This window comes from Microchirus variegatus (genome assembly GCF_963457635.1).
Source record: "Microchirus variegatus genome assembly, chromosome: 5".
Classification (NCBI taxonomy): domain Eukaryota; kingdom Metazoa; phylum Chordata; class Actinopteri; order Pleuronectiformes; family Soleidae; genus Microchirus; species Microchirus variegatus.
The window spans coordinates 28,251,861-28,273,260 of NC_139806.1; the positions used below are offsets into that span (position 1 = coordinate 28,251,861).

Consider the following 21,400-nt stretch of genomic DNA (forward strand, 5'->3'; position numbering starts at 1 on the left):
ACCTGCGTTTGTGTTTGTGTGGAATAAACGACAACAGCTGCCGGGTGACACGAGTGATGTCTGTATTGGATGAAGCAAACGACTCAATTGGCCAAGTCACCTGTGGAGCAGAGAAATGTCTGGCAGCTGCTGTAAATCAGGCCGCGCAGATATGAGGCAGCAGCAGCCGCGGCGAGCGTCTGGGGAGCGATGCTGCTGCTGCTGCTGCTGCTTATTGGGTTTTCTCACTGACACGCTCACACGTGCTCGGGAGAGCGTGGCCTCCAGGCTGCAGGCGAACGATCAGACAAGCCGAGGCTGACACAGCGTCAGAATCATGAGAACAAACAGGTGAAGCATTTGCAGAGGCGTCGCAGGGACCTGTTTACGCCAGGACGTGGGCCGTAAATAAGCTTTATTCTGCACCATGGGTCCAATACTGTTAGAGGTTATGAGAAACGGAATGACAAACTAATAAAATACATAAATCAGGTCTAAGCACTTAGCCCTGTAAAAGGTGGAGAGGAGGTTGGAAATAAAGGAGGGGGAAATACGAACAGTAGACAGTGACTGGATGAACCTATAACAGTCACCGTCATGAGCCCGATCGATCCATGCCGTTCAATTGACAAACCCAAAACATAAGTGACCTTTTCCCCCTGAACTCGACTCAACCTCATCAGCAGTCAAAGCTCCATCGTGCAGGCATCAGCTAACAGAAGCTAAAATAACAAATATTAATGTGTATAATCATTTATTATTGTCAGAAAATTCAAACGTCAGATCCTCTGTCGCAGATTTCACCACAATATCCCTGAAAGGACAAATATTCATAGATAATTAAACATCAGCTCAGATATTCATGCTTTTATGCTACCTGAAGGCCACTGTAAATTCCCATATGCACTTGTGTGGGTAGAGGCGGGCAAAAAAAATAGCACTTTTTTGTTGCTGTAGTCTTTCATTAAAGCAGACCTAGACTGGAAGTTCCAATTAACGCTGTTTTTTAGTGTGTATCTGCGTCATTACCTTGTTTATGAAGCCCTGAAGGTTCTAAACAAACAGTTCAGCCACTGCTGAGAACGCTGTGTTTTATTGTAATCTCGGGCTCAGCGAGATCTCTGAAAAAACCCGGTCCGGTTACGTAAACAGCGGTTCTCCTGAACAGCAGATTGTCCTGCTCCGGGCACTAGTCCGGGCACATCCGGTTGCGTACATTGAACCGCAGAAGAAGAATAACGTCCGTTGTGGAGGTGTTTCACGAGCGACAGTGTTTTCTGACTCTGGGTCTGACTCTGGGTCAAAGTCATAAAAGGGACTGCGGCGGGGAGTCGTGAAGAAGCTATTTTTAAACATTGTTAAAACAATGTTTTGATAATGAGTAGCAGTGCATCCACCGTTCCAGAGGGGGGAGCTGTGCTTCTGAGAGTGGGTGTGCTGAATATGTCACTTCCGGGTATTGGCCAATAACATCACACTCTGTCTTCTGGGTGTGAGATTTATGTCTGAAATATCGTGGCTCAGCACAGCGTCAGAAAAGAAGGAATTCTATCGGCTCGTTTACAGCAACTAGGAGGTTTTTGACCATAAAAACAGGTTAATGTATGTAAGTAGACCTCCATAACTAACATATATGTGCAACAGGACCACTCTATGTGACCTTTAAGATGCAGTGGTTATCCTAACCTAGCAGCTAGCTTTCCAGTTATCGCTCTATCTTCCTTTTAGTCTCTGTGGAGTCAACTATGACAGTGAACGGCATTAATGTATAACAGATATAACAGACTAGATATATTTACATGCATGTTAAATGTCTGATGATGTTAGTCAGACTAAGACAATCATTTGGTTTTGTCAAGTAAGACTAGAAGATTAAAATCAGTCTACCATACCCGGATAACGCGATTCTTAGTCCGATTACTCCTGCATGTATTGGACTTTCCTCCCGATGTATAAACTGCAGTGCTGTTGGCAGAAAAGAACGGTTGCGTTGACGGGAGCGAAAGCTACCATGAAAACCCAGTTTTTGACTTTGCATGGCCAATAAATCAATTTTCTCCTCTACATGAGACATCCGATAACCTGTCTCAGTCAGACTATGACCTTAGCTCGATTGAAGGTAGTGATGTTAGAGATGGAGGACAGAGGGACTGGTGGACATCTCGGTATGTTCACCTTCTCTAAATCACTGCAGAGGAAAGTCCTTCACGGCCCTCCCTTACCTTACCTTAACGACTAATGTACCTTTTAGCCGTTAAACGAACATAATACATTCGCTCTAATTTCCCTGTTTACGCTGTTCATTGATCAACTCCACCATTTCCCCCCCCGTGCTGGATTCAAATGGCCCTTTTGCACAAGGGATTTACGGGAAATGATTAATTCATGAAATCCAGTTACCTCCACTACTGCTCGTCCACATTGAAAACATTAAACCGTAAAACACACACACACACACTGTGTGTGAGCGCTGTGTGATAGACTGGCGACCTGTCCAGGATGTACCATAGCTCTTTCCCCAACGACAGCTGGGATTGGCTGCGGCCCCCGACAGCAGCCCTCAGAAGGCTCTGCAGAGGAGCTAATGGATGAATGGATGGATGGATAGCAAGGCACAGACTGACTTTTATTATAAAGCAAGCACAAGAAAACCCAGCGTATTTGTCACCAAGGGTTACTGCTAAGAGAATATCGGTCTATATGCCTAACCAACCTGAGAGGAAACATGTCAGTGTGCTGCCGACAGAGCTAAGGATGTCACGTAAAAACCTTCTTTTCTGGTGGGACTTAAATGTTATCAGGAAAAGGCTTTGACGTTGCAAAAAAAGTAGAAATAAACATGATATTAAAGGTAGTTAGCGTTGGATTCTCCCATCGCTCTGTCCTTTATGGCAGTGCTCCACCTCTGCTGTCTCACGGGATCTCCGACAATCTGTTGAAATGCTCTGGCCTTTGCTTGTTGTGCTATCTTTGGGGAACAGCACCATCATTCCATTATGATACTGTATATCGCCTGCTTTATACAGTATACTAACAGCGCAGCTTGTTTTGGTTTACGAGTGTCGCCCCAAACCAAATTAAAGTCCCTGTCTCTCGCCTGTAGACGAACGTCTTCATCTGCACTTGCATATTATTTCAACTCTGTTATTCAGGCTCCTGCTCGACCTCCATGTTCCTCCGTGGACACAAAGACAATCTCAGTCCTGATTTTTCTCATTTGTGTTTCCCTCGATAATGAGCAGCACAATCTCTTTCGGAAACACCCTGAACTAACGGAGTCACCCTGACTGGTCTTGAGCCCTCAGTGCTCCCTCTCAAAATGATCCACTCTTGTTATTCCTTCCCTCTCAATGGCCTCTCATTGCGCCGTTGCTCTTAATGAAGTCTCTAATAGCATCAGAGTTTTTAATGAATGTTTCTCTATTACGTTGTAACCTTAATATGCTGATCACTTGAAAGTCACTGCGTATCAAAGCGTCTGGTTTGTTTCCATATGTGAGATAAATTTCCCCTCAGGTGTAAGAAGCCACGTCCATATATTAATTTGTGTGACGATGGCACGAGTGTCTCCAAGGCTCGGCGTGTAATAGTCTGAATTTCACACTTTGTCAGTGTTTGGCAGCCATCTGTCCGTCAAACGCTGCTCTGCTCAGATGTCCAAAGGAGTGGAGAAATTAGAATTTCACACACTCGTGTTATCGGTGTTCGTCTTCTGCTGGAAAAAAGTCATGTGTGGTCAAAAATATGTTTTTTGAAGACGGGACTTGCTGGTTTTAATCTGTTTAGGTGTTGTCAGGTTGTTCCAGATGAATTGGAATGGCTAAATTCCCCTAAATATTGTGGAATAAAGATGATTTTTGATTAGTTTTTCTTAATCGTACAAGGTACAGAAACCTTTAACAAGATGGGAACAATTTTACCCTGGATTTCCACTGGACGCGGAACGGCCGCGGAACGGCAGCGGTTCTGCTTCGTCCTCTTCCCAGCGGCAATCCCCACCAGGCGCGTTACGGCAGCGGCGCGGAGCCTTGGGAGCCGGCGGGTTAGAGGCTCACATTGATTCTTGCCCTAGTGATTTCTTTTTAATTGTATTTATTCAAGCTTTTTTAATAAGATCAAAATCTCTAAATGAACATTAATTAAACATGAATAACAAAGAACAGTAATAGTAGCAGTAAAAGTAGTAAATGGATAACCGGGTGGATAAATGCTGGTATTGTGTTGTATTTTTGCCATAATAGCTCCATTTGCAATGTCACACAAAGCTAATGAGATAGCAAGGACATAATTACAATGAAACACACCATACCTTTTATTTATTTATTTATTTATTTATTTATTTATTTGACTGGAAAAATCCCATTGAGATTAAGAAACTGGCCTGTCCTGGCCAAGACAGACAGCAGTTTTACAAACGTACACAGTTAAAACACAAGTAAACAGTCTTAAAGTTGAGTTGTGCTGTGTGAATTGATGTGAAACATGTGTGGAAAGTGCGAGTGAATGGGTGTGAATGAGAAAACTGTAGTGTAAACAAGACCAAAACACGAACCATCTATACGTGAATAGCAGAAGATACATTTTCCATCTTGACAGCATCGAGGAGATTGATGAGTTCAGTGATTGTTTTATGTAATTCATGATTCTGTCCCCGTATTAACAGTCTATAGTTGGTAAATGTAAAAATCTAACTGGCTCTTGTCCTTTTCTGGGCTTCATTTCCCTGCTAACGTGTCCAGGTTCCAGCTGGAATCCGCTCCAGCTCTTCACACAACCTCTCAAAGGGAAAGTAATACAGATAACGGGAGTGTGGATGCTCCGCCTCCGCCTCTGCAGGTTATATTATAACGATAACGTAATCTTCAGATGATCAGATAGTCAGAATTATGTGGAAGATAATTTTTTTTTTTATCTAAATCGTCTAAATCTACTTCATTAAATAAACACTTTTGATATATTAAGTGTAAAAAAAGGGGGAGGTGGAAGATATGGTTATTGATTTTCTTTCACATTGAACATGAAATACATGGAGTTCATTTGCTGATGGAGACTCCAGGTCACTGCTGCGGCCGCTTCTGATCCTATAGTCTTCATAACTGGATTACATTTTTGTGTGTGTGTGTGTGTGTGTGTGTGTGTGTGTGTGTGTGTGTGTGTGTGTGTGTGTGTGTGTGTGTGTGTATACCCTGTTGTGATCCGATGACACGTCGTCAATTACGGTTATGGCGACGCCAGGAAATACCTGGACCGTGTGTTTCCTGCAGAATCAAACTCCATCTGAGCGAAAATGTCATTTCTGCAGCTTCACATGATGTGACTGTGATGTAATTTTTCATCCTTGCCTCAAAATAATTCATTTTTACTCGTTTTTTACTCCCTCCTCCTCCTTCTTGGGTGTCAGCAGGAAGTCACACCCGTTTGAATGGCTGCCATGGCTCCAAATAAGTCCCCCTCACTCCACGGCTGCCTCTCCCCCTCTGGTTAGCTCATGTTTTATGGATGAGCAGTGGTAAAGGATTTACCAGGAGTTTAGTTTGCTCATCCCTCGGTGCTTGCACTTTAAATATTCACAGTTAGAAGCGTTTTGTGCCTCTTGACTCTGTCCCTCTGAGGACAAGTGCTTAAAGTATTAGCTGTTATATTTGTTGCCTTTTTTGATTCCTTTTGATTTAGAAATCTAACATGTGTTTTATGGCTGACGTATGGGGGCCGCGGGGGAGCGGCTGAATTATGGTGGTCTGCCATGTGCCTGTTTCTCCCCACAGGGACAACTGGAGCCCGATGGCTGCAGCAGCAACAGCACTTAATATAATTGTTCAGCTGGAGGTTGGAGTGTGTGATTTCAGTTGTGTCGCTAATATACTGTACCAATATTTAGTCGATAGCTTGATCCACTGGGCTGTTGCTGCTGTTGTTGATTTTCTGCAGGGCCATAACGAGCACGTCTTGATAGATTCTTTATAAATAATATGTGTTCATGCTCATGCTGCTCTTTAAAGGATATATCAGGTTATATGACGCATAAACTGTGCTGTGCAACCAGTCATGGAGGTTTGCTGTCTGAATATATAGTTTATTGTATGTCAAGACTGTGTTTAAAATAGTATTTTCTGACTGAAAATATACGTTTTAAAGCGTCCGCTCTCCTGCACCAAAGTCCATAGAAAAAAATCTGTGTTTTTAGCTCACAGAGACTCAGGATCTGCTGGTCTGCTGCTGCCTTGTTTGATGAGTTTGTGTCACTGTGCTAAAGCCGAGTGAAGGGATTCAGACTCTGAAGTCACAAAATAACACATTTGGAGTTACTGGTGGAGGCAGCAGTGGATCCACGACTCCTGAGTGCTGTCCTGTAAATCGCTGATTTTCTCTATGTACTTTGGTGTGGCCTACAAAACAACACAAACTTAATTTTCCACTAAAAAAACATTGTTATTTGGCTCAAATCAGTTGGAGAGAGAGAGTGACTAAGTCTCGGGTTAGTTCTTGGCACAGGGGAAGCTTTTAATGTGTTGTGAGACGATCTATAAGCACTTATTGTGAAAAATGTGTGCTGAATGAGGCGGACGCCATCAGCTGTTGACACCTTGGGTTTAACCAGCCTGTCCATGTACATGTACACACACACACACACACTAACACACACACACAAACACACACACACACAGATAGAGTGCAGTGAAATGGAAGAGTGTAAATGATGTGCAGAGCAGAGCTTTGTCTCTCTCCTCAGCCCCTGCACCACAGATCTTTAACCCAGGGCTTGGTGGGAGACAATGTCAAGCGGATAGAATACAGCATTACTGCACTGTGTGAGTGTGTACTTGTATTTATATATTTGTGAGGTCATTTAAAGCGCCTTCTCAGAGGTTAAGACCTGGTTTAATGCATTGTCTTTGAGGTGTCCTCACTAAGATATAAGCACGTGTGTGTGTGTGTGTGTGTGTGTGTGTGTGTGTGTGTGTGTGTGTGTGTGTGTGTGTGTGTGTGTGTGTGTGTGTGTGTGTGTGTGTGTGTGTGTGTGTGTGTGTGTGTGTGTGTGTGTGTGAGACTTGGTCTGTCAGTGGCACTTATGCATTTATGTGGAAATGTGCCGCAATGATGTCCAGTTGGACTCTTTCTTCCTCTCTCTCTGTGTGTGTTAGTGTGTGCTTGTGCTGCCAAAGGAGATGTCGTGCATGTGCACAAATGCATACATGTGTGCAACATTCACTTGAATGCACACACACACACAGGCGGAGGAGAATCAGGCAGCAGTTTTGCTCTGAGGTGCCAGATTTATGTGCACGCCGTCATGAAGCAGAGAGACGTGATTTAAATGGTTCATGCAGAGTGGGGCGTCATGTGAAGTTATGTCACTCTGGGATGCTGCTGCACATGTGTCTGTGTTTCCTGAACGCTGCTCCACTGAGATGTCGTGTTATAAAGCGTTCACTCTTTCTCTTGCTAGAGTAAGATGATGCAGATCTAGGAAGTATTTAACCGTGTGAAGCTGCAAGATTAGTGACGGGCATCAGGGTCCTGAGGGGGGGCTGCTGGTGCCAGGACCATCACAGGGGCCGCATTGAGACAAGCAACCATTCACTCTCACTTTCACACAGAGGGTCCAATTTACCTAATCCCAAAATCTGACTGTTTATGGACTGTGGGAGAAAACCGGAGAACCTGGAGAAAACCCACACACACACGGGAGAGCATGTTACTGTGACTATGTATATATATGTATATATATATAAACGTATATATATATATACATTTATGTGTGTGTATATGTATATGTATACATGTATGATTACATACTGTATATATGTGTATATATGTATGTATTTTCAAACGTTAACGCGTTACCAGCGTTTTTAGCGTTAACCGATTGCACAGCACAAATTTCTACGTATATATACGTACATATATATATGTATATATTATATATATATTACAAGGTGGTGGCAGAAGCATCTTTTACAGAAAGGATAACATTTACAAGATTTCTTGAATGCATCTTGAAGCTAAGTTTCAAGTGTGTAGATTAGGGCTGAACAATTTTGAATTAATATCTATCTGGGATTATTTTGACATGAATTGTGATTCTCATTGAGTACAGTATATTCACTTTTTGCTGATAAAGCCTGCCTTTAAACTGCATTCATTCTGTGGAAATCGTGAAAGTTTCAAACGCTGACTCCTCTATGATGTGGATACAGTGCGTTGCTATAGGAGACAGTCACTCATTCAGAGTGTTAACGCAGTTTAAAAGGTGATAAAAGTCTAACGACTGTAACTGCAATGACTCAACTGTTGAAGCTAACGAGGCAGATTTACAGTCTGAGGTTTTCCTGCTGAGTTTCTGTCATTAACCCTTTAAATGAGCGACTGGTGAGAAGCTTCCAGAACGTGTTTGACAGACAGCGCTTGTGTCATCAACGGAGGCTTCGAAGTGAGACTGAGTATTGAGCGATTGCTCGTTGCTTTTCAAAAACGGTCGGTAAAACTGATGTTTTCTTTTCAAAAAGAGAGTCTGTATTGATTTTCCCAGCCTTCATTCCTGTTCCTCCTCCATCTCTTTTCATAAAAGACCTCCACCCCGCGCTGCTTTGCTTCTTTGTGAGTCGATGAGGACGCCTCACGACTGCTGATGACAGAAAATACCATCGTCGATGGCTGCGCCCTTTGTGTTGGAAAAGGTTCCAACGCTTGTTTCACGTCTCATTTTCAAACATCTAACCCTCTGAAATGATCCTTTGTTAAGTCACTACTGCTCCTCTGCTCGCTTGAGGTTACGTATGAAACTTCCTTTTCATTGGACCAAGTGATTCCTGCTGGGTTTGGAAAATGGATTATGATATTATTGGTTTTGATCGATGTAGCTCTCAATTGGACGACACAGTAAGAGTCGCCAGTGCCGGCACAAGTCTTTATGGTGTCCCAAAGCAGAATTTTATGCAGCTATTGATACAAATTTAACACTATACTGTAAATTAGGGATGGGTCAAGCACTAAGTGTGGTGATACTGAAGTTGAATTAAACAAATAAACCATTTTAAGTTGAGTTTTGATATTGATTATTGTGTGTTTATATGCATATGTACACATTATGCGCATAAACACAGTATCTGTTTGTGTTTTTTGTTGTGTTTTCCATTAAAAATCACACTTTTATTAATGAAAAGAGTTGCAAAATGAACAGAAACATCATTGCACAAGGGTTTTCAAGGGTTTTCTAATCATCCAATAGTCTTCTAAAGCCATTATCAAACACAATGTACCGTTAGAACACTGGAAATGGGCCTCTATATACATATTCCATTAAAAACCAGACGTTTGCAGCTAGAATAGTCGTTTACCACATTAACATTAAATGTATAGAGAGTATTTCTGATTCATTTCATGTTATATTCATTGAAAAAATAAGGACATTTCTAAGTGAGATCAAACTTTTGAACGGTAGTGTATATTGAAGCATTATTTCATGGTGGTTTGTGTAGTTAAATTGTCTTCAGAATCACAATCCCTGTTAGGAAGTTGGATTTTTTGGATTTTTCAGACCCTTTGTAAAAAAAATAAAAAAGGCAGATGTCGTTCCTATGACATTTTTGTGCTTTTAAGACGACAAATTCAGGGATTTTGAAGTGTGAAAAGTTGTCTGCCAGATTCTTCCAGGAAGGAAGACTGTGAAGCCACTTTACTGTCAGTCATCACTCACTGAAGAGTCACTGGATGCATCGCTGAGTCCCATCACTGTAAATGTTACCATTCTGCTCTAAGTGAAATAATGGAGGTTTGTTCTGTGCGGCTGAGGTCGATGGATATCGACGGGGCAGAGGTCGCCGTGCAGTCGCCGCCATCAAGCTGCGCCCAGTGCTGTGGGCAGGGCCTGACACCTGGAGAGACCGAGGGCCAAAGTGTAAACCGTTGACTGATTACGAGACACTGTCAAAGTCCCGCTCGTCAATCCTAAATTTAAAAAAAAAATGTTTTTTACCCGTTAGCATAACGTAGCATGAATCAGCTCGTTTAAACGATTCATGAACGAAATTGTCGGGTTTTGATGTTTTACAGGGATTTGATGTGAGGTGATTTCAGACGAGTGTTTTGCTGCACGGCTCTGTTAGTGTGTCACACACAGTGTCTGGCCCATTGATCACTATGTGTGTGTCTGTGTGTGTCTGTGTGTGTGTGTGTGTGTGTGTGTGTGTGTGTGTGTGTGTGTGTGTGTGTGTGTGTGTGTGTGTGTGTGTGTGTGTGTGTGTGTGTGTGTGTGTGTGTGCGCTCTGACCTGTTTGTGCAGCAGAGTGTGAGGCCAGCGGATGCTGATGTTTCGGGGTCACTGCCAGTGTGGGACTAAATGGACCAGTCCAGGAGCTGTGGTCTGTCACCAGTGGCTCTGCCCCCCCCCCCCTTCACACACACACACACACACACACTCACTGTCACTATACTCAGTGCTGTCACTTCACCCTGTCAGGTCACACAGAGCAAACGCACTTTCACAGCACAGCTTCACTGTGATGGATCGCCACCGTCGGCCTCTGCAGTGTCTTTGAATGTTCTCCCATGTGTGCATGGGTTTTCTATAGGTTCTCTGGTTTAATCCCAAAGTTCAAAAACCTGCAGATTTGAGGATTAGGTCAATCGTGACCCCGCCTTTCGTCCTATATCAGCTGAGATTGGCACAGCTCCCCCCGTGACCCTCATGTGCAGGATAAAGCTGCAGAAGATGAGGCAGAAAAGTTTTCAGAGCGACTTTGACCCCTTTCACTGCTGCACCACCCAAACACACGCTAAAGGCTGAGCTGACGGAGTTACCGTGGTTGAAACATCAGGTGTATTTTTATTACAAAGGATAATATATACGATATATACATTTCCCCCAGCGGATCAGAGTGATTTTTATAACATATATATTTTCAGTGGTTGACATTCAGGAATTCTCCCTCTGGCCAAAAAGTCCTTTCTTTCTCTTAAAGCTAAAGGTCTTTGTGGTCCAGAGGTGGTCCTGTGATCCACATTACTGCACTGGACTGTGGCATTTATTTTAATCAAGAACATGGACCAATTGTGTGCTAAATAAGTATAAATGACGTCATAATGAGTTAATATTCTTCACAGTGTTTTAAAAACCTTCTTTTTAAATGTATTTCCCACCTTGAAGCATGAGATCCAGCACTGTTCATGAACACTCTCACCTGTACAGACATTGGTCATTGATATTTGATATTTATATACCTTTATAAATACTCAAAATCCAGATTAATACCTGCCCCAGATTTTACGCCGATTTAATCACAGTTTCTTTGCGTTTCTCAGGATTAAAACATTAAAAATCAGTTACAGAGTTGGTTGTGTACCCAAACTCCTTTGCTCCCCATTGATTGGGTTAAATGGACATCATAATTTGACCCTGGACATGGGGGTCACCTCCAGTGTAATCCTAGTGCCGGTCCCAAACCTGGATGAATGGGAAATTGCGTCAAAAATGAAATCTGACATAAAAAAATCTCAGCCAAAAGAGAAAGTGTAAATGTATTAATAGATTAATCGATGACTAAATTCATTGCTAACTGTGTTGATAGTGAATTAATCAGTTTAAGCGTTTTTAATCATTTAAACCATCATGATATTCAAGCCGCCGAGATTTATTTTGATTTTATGGCTGTAGAATTGTTCAAAAAAAATGCTGCCTTATCCTCCACATGAATGTCGCGAGGTCACACCCTCGACAGATCCCCAGTGCATATTTGAATTTTTGAATTTTCCAGATATCCCAGGAGTTCCCTGGTCGCTGACAGGATAGTAACAGACGGGTTAAATGTGAACATGTTCTGCTTTCTTTGATCCAAATAAACAAAGAAATCATTCAAACATTTTGATCATTGGAGAAAATGAGACCTTTGAGAACATCATCACTTTAGAGGCATGTGACTTGTATGTGTTGGGTAAATCCTGTATTTTTAGTAAAAAATAGGCCACAGAAGGAGTTGAGAAAGGAAATCCAGCAGAAAAGCGACTCCCTGGTGAAAGTGCCTGGGGCAGACTCTTAGTTCTTTATAGTTTAGACGTATTTCCCTCTTCAGTGCGGAGACAATCTGTTTGAATTAAATGAAAAACACTTGTGGTTTGCCATTTGGCTTGAGCCACTGCAGCTCACTGCTTCACTGTCCGCTGTGCCAGAGCTTCTCCGCTGGCAGCGCCCGCTCGAGGAAACGCGACCTTGGAGCTTTCCCTCCGTTATGATCGGAGCTGGACTCTTCACTTATATTGTGAATAAATTTCACTATTACGGCACTGAGAGTGCCACATCTCTGGGCTCCTGCCAGGAAGTAAGTTCAAGTCCTTTTATAAGATGAATAAATCATTTTTAAACTAATTCAGCCTCACATGGCGTGCGTACCTCAAACGTTTCATCTAAAAACCTGAAAATTATACACCATTATCCAGACTTTGTGCTGCAGTTTACAGTTTTTCTCGATTGTTACACACATTTTCTGAAAGCATGCCTCATGCTCTCACAACTCTACACACAAATCCAAAAAGCACACACACAATGGGCAAAACCCCTCAATTCTCCTGCAAAATGAAACTTTACATTCAAAACAATGTTATTTCTTCTCAAAATGGTATTTTGTTTTCAAATGACACACACAAACCATCATATGAATAGACATTTATAAGAACCAGTTGAACACTGATGTTCTCAATGTAAAACACTATGATGAATGGAAAACACTTCTTCTCCATTGATCATAATGACTTAGGCCTTTTTTTGTTTAGTGTTACACTTACTACAGGCACTACATACATAAGTGTGTAAAATGTTTTTGAATATTGTTTTTATAAGGGGCCCACGGTTGGTGTAGTAAATTGACTGTAGGTGTGAGAGTGTGAGTGAATGATTGTTTGTCTCTATATGTGGTCCTGTGATGGACTGGTGAACTGTGCAGGGTGTGACCCCACTGATCGCCCTATGTCACCGTGACCCTCCGGTGGAGGATGAAGCGGTAGATAATGAATGGATTGTTTTTATACTCAAAACACACAAATACACAGTAACACATTTTATTCCTATGTATTTCCCACAAAAACAATGTACACAGTGTACATCCCAACCAACACAAAGTTGCACATACAGTGGTCTACATACAAAACAGAACCCTTTCATGCTAATGTACTGATTGCAAATTGTAAACCTGTGTGACAGGTGTTTTCCCATGTGATGAGTCAGTTTGCATAGTAGGGAAATTAACTTTAGAATTTTGAATGACAGTGTGTTCCTTGTGAAAACAAGAGATTTTCCTTATGAAAATTGTGCCAAATGCAGAGAATTGTGTGTAGTGTTTTGAAAAAAGTGTGTTTTACAACTGCAATTTGAGTGTAAAGCAGAAATTGTGCTTGTAGTTTAGCAGAGTTGGTTCAGGGGGTAGGTTCATGAGTTATCTGTTGTGGTCATTGTGTCTCAAGTACCAATATTTGTGTGTAAACAATTGAGAAAAACTGTAATGTCACTTCATTGAATATTGTTCAAAACTGCAATTTCACACTTTTGCAGAACAAACTGGGTCAGATTGGTGATGACAGCGGCTCCTGATACAATCATTCTGTGGGAAACGAAAAACAATTAGTGATCAGGTGATCACTAATTGAAGAATTAAGAATCAGGCCACAGCTAATTATTGTTTTTTTTTTTAGTAATTGAGAACATGTTTGATCCGTAAAATGTCAGAAAATATTGATCAGTGTTTCTCAAACCTGTAAATAATGATGTTCTCAAATGTCTTGTTTGTCCAGAAACCAAAATGATTCTCTTTTAACGATTCATTTGTCAAATGGAGCAGAGTGACCAGAAAATATTCACATATTAGAAGATGAAAAATCAGAAAGCTTGTTTTAATGATGGAAAAAACACTCTAATTGATTCATCAATGATCAAAATAGTTGACAATTCATTTAGTAATTGATTACCAGAATCATTTCAGCCTCAAGTATAATATTATCCTTTGAAATTAATTAATTTGAAAAAACATATCGTAAATATACAAATTACTGTATGAATAATGTAATAATACTATATACAGCTTCAGTTGCTGTTTAATTTGTGAATAAAAGATGCAGAAGCAGAATGTTCCTGCTTCAGTACTTACTTAAAAGCAACAAAAACAATTAATGTAATAGAATAATCATTGCAGCCCTAAAGTATTGTCTTTAGTTTCTGACAAATTGATAATTATTTCCCCTAAATGTTGCACCCTGGACCTTTGAGACATTGTACAATAATAGAATATACATCATCGGTTGTATATGATGCAGAATATTTTTGCTTCAACGCTGATTAAAACCAACAAAAGCAGATGAAACCAAACAAAATCTGTTCCCATTTTGTGACGCTTGACCTTTGACCTGATGGAAGCAGCTGGAGCTCGACGTCTAGCGCTTGAAAAGTGTTGGAAGTGATCGTCCGGATCTCTGTCAGGGCAGGAAAACACAGCCTGAACTGTTTTATGAATTCACTTTTGTGTTTCTTCTATAAAGCAGTAATCAGATGGAGTCACAGCAGCAGGAGGAGGAGGAGGAGACAGAGTTTTAGTTAAAGTGTCACGTTTTAATCTCCCACCAGTGGCTTTCTCTATGGATTTATTTTTATTCCTTTTTAACTCAAACTAGCGTTTCTGCTGAATAAAGAGCATGTGATGTGACATGTAAGGATTCAGGGGGAAACGTGTGTGTGTGTGTGTGTGTGTATTGATGTCATGGCGTCCCTCGAGGCGACATCAGTGGACTGTGTGGATTTTTCAACCTCTGGACTCCTTTCTTGGTTGAGTGGACACTCGCTGTCTGCCGCTGCTGCCTCTGCTGCTGTGCACAGCCTTCATCTCTTTACACACACACACACACACGCACACACACACACACATTTGCACGGACACGTCTTTATATCATTGTCAGGACACTCATGGACATCATGGGTTTCCTTTAAACCAGGAGTGAACTTCTGGTCAGTGATTTGAAATTAAAATGATATCTTGATAATCCATCATGATGTTGCAGTTGCAAAATATTCAGGATGATACTGCACACCATTACACCAAAGTAAAAGTGTTTATGTGTCTGTATATATGTATATATGTATATATGTATGTATATATGTATATATGTATGTATATATATATATATATATATATATATATATATATATATATATATATATATATAAAGAACATGACAATGATGCAAAATTAATCTATGAACAACAAAAACAGAATTGAACAATTTAATCAATTATAACACAATTGTAATTAAAACACTAGACAATCTTATATATTATTAAATGTTGAATTTAATACATTTCATGTAAATGTAACCAAATGTATTATTATTATGAAAATATGTTAAGTTTGTCCATCGTGGGCTCCTGTAAAAACATGGTGATCCAAAATGGCCGTCATTCTGATTTTTTTTTAAGAATCATACAATCAGGTGATTGTACACTTATTACCCTTAAAAATTATTAAAATGTGTATATTTTACCAACATTTTACACACTAGTATGGGTGGGAATCACATGATACCTCAACATACGATACATGATACATATATTGTGTATTGTGAGGCACATGTATCGAGAATTGTCTCGTAAGGTACGATACATGGTGCGCGATACCACTAATATCACAATACAATTCTGTGATATTATTGGTATCGTGGACCATGTATCGTGTACTGTATCGTGGTTCACAATACCAATAATATTGTGGACCATGTATCCCGTATCGTCTCGTGAGCTATGGTCCACAATAATGTCACAATACAAAAATGTTGTGATATTATTGGTATTGTGTACGTATCACGTACCGTATTGTGGTCCACTATACCAATAATATCGCAATCCAGCAATTCTGTGATATTATTGGTATCGTGGACCATGTATTGTGTCATATCCTGAGGTGATTCCCAACTCAATTCAATTATTTTATATTATGTCACAGCTATGACCTGCATTTATGAGAATCAACTCAGATATTGTGTAAAAAGATGTAAATTAGAAGAGTCATGTGTAAATAAATAGACAAATAGAGACATCTGTTCCTCGTACAGCGACCTTGTGTTAAGTGTTGTAAGTTATTGTTGTTCTTGAGTAAATATTTGTATCAGTCTCAAGTCGAGCGTTGAACTTCCCGGTGGTTCCGTGTTTCTTTAATTGTGTAAACATCACGAGCAGACATGTGTTTTTTCCCGAGCTCCTGCTTCACTTTTCACTGGGATTCTGGTTGTAAACTGGCAGAAGATGCTCATTATCTCACCTCTCTGTTGTTGTTGTTGTTGTTCTGTTGTTGTTGTTGTTTTGCCGTGTGTAAAACAGTGTTTTTGCAATTATACAAGCGCTCTTTGTTGATGGCCAAACCTTTTCTGTAATGAGGAGTTCTCCGACTCCATGCAAATTAAAAGTCTCCATCGCTCGAGCCGCGTTAAGAGGAAACCTTTGCAATGCAAAAATATCTCATTACTCGACGCTAACAAATGAAATGAAATTCTCTAACTGTTGATTTAATCCATGTCTGCTCACATGCGTCGCAGTCGCTGTGACTCACGACGTGCTTTAGTAATAAAATCCTCGCGATTAGAGACACAATCCATTATCTTTGGCCTCCAGTGACACAAATGACAAATGATTCTCCAGATTTATCATCAAGTCAAGTGAAATCTAAAGATGACATGCTCACTGACTAATTAAGACATTATTATATTATAAAAGACATTATTTTAACTTCCTCAACCATTTTTAGTATCAGAAATCTTTAAACATTAAAATAACCTGACATTAGAATAATCTCAGCAATATTGTATCGTATATATAGTATTACTTTATTAAAGTTGATCAAAACACAGATAAAATCTATCATGAAATATTCAGTAAACAAATATTCCTAAAAAGAAATGTGTATTGAGTAATAAATACAACTGTTTATATTCTATGACAAATAATCATAACTGAATAATAAACTGTTAAAGTGAACTGAACCAAGAAAACATAATATTTATCATGATTATTATATTTTAATCCATGTGGATTGTTAACGTTTTGAATGTATTTTGTATGAGGGGTTGTATTTTAATTATTAATTGTATGTATATATTAATTGTAAGGTCAATGTAAGTTTATATAAGACAACAGTATATGTCTGATTTAAAGTGTAAAATGTGTACAAACCACCGATAACAGTTAAGAACATGTGATAAACAAAGCAACAGGTGAACTGTTCCTTTCATTTCCAGCTAATAACCATCAGTTATTTAAGATTTACCATAATATATAATGTACATGTAGATATTTGACACTGAATAAGTAAAGTTTTATTCATTTCAATACAAAAAACACCATAAACAAGTTTTATGATCAGTTTGTTGTTGTTTTGATGAAACACTGCAGTGTATTTCCCTGTAAATGAGTCTCAGTGTTGATGATTCTTCTGTATTTTATTAATTTTATCCCTAAACGTCGTCTCTTTCGCTGCAGTTTAAGACTTTGTGTTTGATCTGTGTTCAGTTTCCTCCTGTAAAGACTCAAAGAGCTTCATCAGTGCGATCATGGTTTACTGAGTCGTCTCCATCTCCTCGTGATGATGATGATGATGATGCTCAGCACTCATCGCCATGGTGATCCTCGTATTCTCCTGTTTTTACACCATTGTCATTCAAATCAGCTTCTCTTCACCGTCCGTTCAGGTGTTTAACGACTTATCTTTTCAACGACTCACTTCTTCTTCTCCTGCTTGTGTTTGTCTGAAGCGGAAACATCACTTCCTGTGAATCAAATTCATCTCGGCAGCGTGTGTCGAATATCATTTGCATTTAAAGATTTGTTTGTGCCTCTCTGGGGACGACAGCTCTTTTGTGTGTTGTTGTTATTTTTGTGTTGTTCTCAGTAAACATGCTCATTTACTGTGTGGATTTGACCGTTTCAGCATAAAAGGAGGTTTATGCACAATTCCAATATTTTGTTTTTGTGTCGCTTTACACTGAAAATCATTAGAAAGATGGTGAACGTATGCTTATATGGATGCAACCTCTTCCTGTTTTGTTTCACCACGAGATCACTAAGCTATTACTGGATCATTACACTGCAAATAATTACTGATTATTTGAGGTGTTGTCCTCATAATAGACTTTAAATATGCATATATATAATGTATAAATCCTGTACAGGATTTCTTATTTGTATTTTCTACCATTTTATCTGTTTTTTTGCTGCTATTTTTTAGCCCGATAGACTAAATTAGGCCTCGATGAATGTCTTATTGTATGTCATAATAATATAATTGTATGTTATGGTAAAAGGGACATTATACTGTGATAATAACATCTCATTTCACTGTAATAATTAGGTCATATCTTGATAAAAGTGTGGATAAACAACCCTAATATTATAATATGTTATGACTGATCTGTAATCTGAAGTGTTTTCCTATCATTGTACAGCTTCCATGTTTAAACTGCAAGTAAACATATATATTATAGTGTATTTGGCCTTAATGAAATATTATTTTAGCATTAATATAGTTCAATAATGACTTTATCTTAGGATATTTTAGTCACAGCCCTGCTTGACTTTATTTTCTCCTCCAGCCTCACAGTGTCTTCTCTTATATATATATATATATATATTAACAGCATGATTAATTGTTCTTTTCTCTGTCTCCTTGCCGCCAGTTTGCTCACAGTACTCCCGTGGTGTCTTCGCCATCTTCGGCCTGTACGACAAGCGCTCGGTGCACACGTTGACGTCGTTCTGCAGCGCTCTGCACATCTCCCTCATCACGCCCAGCTTCCCCACCGAGGGCGAGAGCCAGTTCACGCTGCAGCTGCGGCCGTCCATCCGAGGAGCGCTGCTGTCCCTGCTGGACCACTACGACTGGAACAAGTTTGTCTTCCTCTACGACACCGACCGAGGTCAGTGACCACTTTGATGCCTCTTTTTATTTCATTTTCATTATTTCTACACACTCTGCTCACATACCCTGGTAAATATACAGTCGAACAGTAGGTCTGATTCCACCAGAGGGCGCTCATGTACCACTGGTCCGACACGTACCACAGTTTGAGAACCATGGATCGAGTTAATAAATTAACGTTAACACTTAACAGTTGTAGCACGACTCGGCTTTTCCATAAGCGAAAGTACCTGGTACCTCGTGCTTTTTTATCGGGGCAAACGACGCTAGTTTGTGTATAAAATATTATAGTGTGTGTATAAAACAACTAGACTGTGTATAAAACGACAAGTTTGTGTATAAAACAACTAGTTTGTGTATACAACGACTATAGTTTGTGTATGAAATTACTGGAGTTTGTATATAAAACAACTAGCTTGTGTATAAAACGACTATAGTTTGTGTATAAAGTGACTATAGTTTGTGTATAAAGTGACTATAGTTTGTGTGTAAAACAACTAGTTTGTGTATAAAATTACTAATTTATGGATAAAATGACTCTAGTTTGTGTGTAAAACAACTAGTTTGTGTTTGAAATGACTATAGTTTCTGTATAAAACGACTAGTTTATGTATAAAACGACTATAGTTTGTGTATAAAACCGCTAGTTTGTGTATAAAATTACTAGTTTGTGTATAAAAACTCCTCAAAGTGGGCGGCGTTTGTGTATGAGACAACTAGTTTGTGTAAACGACCATAGTTTTTGTATAAAATGACTAGTTTGTGCGTAAAATGACTTTATAAATGTGTTTTGTTTTAGTAAAATACATTTATTTTTATGAAACGGTAACAACATTTTCAGGAACATTAGTTTTGTCAATACAGGAAACAACAAGAATCATGTCATTGATTTAAAAAAAAAAACAGTTTAATTGCAGTATTCTCCTGTAGATGACCACTCTGGTTTTTTTTTTTTTTTTCAATACTTCATTACTCCCCTCCACCTCCACCTCCACCTCCACCTCCACCTCCTCCACCTCCTCCGCCCTTGTGTTACATTTCCATTATAAGACAGAATGGACACGCTCCACTGCGTGGATCACATCTCTACATCTCACTTTCATGTATTTTCAAGAAGGCCCTCAAGTGGTTTTCATTTTTTCTGCGGGTGAACGTTAGAAAAGATTGGGTGTATCGTGGCTGCAGAGTGAAGACAATATCAGGATCTGCTCTTCCTTCAGAACAAATCATTCTCTGCCTCCTTTTCTCCTGCTCTTATCTCAGGTCATACATGCTTGACTGGGTGTATATAAAAAAAAGCCTCTGCTCGTCTCAACAAAACCTGCTTGTGTCTAATCAAGTGTTTCCCACCCCCACAAAAAAAGAAAATAGCCTCAAAGGTCCAGAGCTGTCAATCACCTGACACAAAACCTGATCGCTTCAATCTCAACTGATAAGAGATCAGCATTGATGTGTGACAGGAGCACATATGGCCTGTGCTTGTGTCATATTTCAGGGCTTTCAAATCTGCTGCCGCATGCATGCTATAAAACTGACATAAAACTCTATAAAACATATTTTATATTTATTTACCCTTAGTGATCATGTGAAACAGATCAGTGCACCTTTGGTAAATTGCCATTGGAATAAAAACACATCTCCTTATGTGGACGTCCTGGTGTGTTTATAGGTCACATAATTAGGCTTCAAAAAATATTCAGAAACACTTTAGATTACTAACACATAGTCACCATTAACTAGGTGTTTACTAACATGCATATACGTCGCATGCTAGCCCTTTATGAGTAAATATTACTCATTTAAATTGCATGTTCGACAGCAGTGAACAGTAGCGCCAATTGTGCAAAAGTCACAAAATAGACCGTTTTTATTTTATTGTTGTTGAAGCGAAGCAAACTTTGAACTTTTGAATGTGTGACTTTTTCCAAATTTCACAAATTCAATCAGATTTTGAAATATATTGATATACTTTTTCACCCAAGTGTATTTATATAGTTGGTGAAAATTTAAAAACATATATAACTTTAGCAGATTGCCTTTGGGTAGCACTGAAAAAAGGTTATAAGACACTCTTTATTGCACAAACTATATTATTATAGCCTCTCTATATACATATGTTTTAGCATAGTAATAGGAAAAAACAGCCTTAATGCTCTGTCTTGTAAGGGTTAACTGATGCTAATGATTCAGTTACAACCAAAACAACTGAAAACGACTAGCTTGTTTGGATATTTTTTGCTTTTCTATCAGTAATAGTACCTGCTACCTAGAACTTTTTTAGTACCTGCTCTGATGAGGTTCCAAGTGAGCTGAGCTGATACTAAAATGTGATGTCGACAGACTGACGGTCACTGATTGGTCAGAGAGTGAACGACTCGGTGAACAAATCGTTTTCATGAACTAATTCTAACGATTCAGTTACATCGAAAAACAACTGCTTTATGAGTCACTATAGTTTTTGAGTTTGTGTCGTGTGTAAAACA

General features: G+C 39.5%; 1 protein-coding gene across 3 annotated transcripts in view; it reads left to right on the forward strand.

The window, feature by feature from the left end:
• Window positions 1-21,400, forward strand: part of gria4b (glutamate receptor, ionotropic, AMPA 4b) — a gene marked incomplete at both ends in the record, with an annotated part of 120,798 nt that overhangs the window by 44,253 nt on the left and 55,145 nt on the right. For all 3 annotated transcript variants that reach the window (XM_083889992.1, XM_083889994.1, XM_083889993.1), the window contains one exon: window positions 18,676-18,915. In XM_083889992.1, the coding sequence (XP_083746118.1) occupies window positions 18,676-18,915 (240 nt within the window). The remainder of the gene's footprint in view (window positions 1-18,675; window positions 18,916-21,400) is intronic.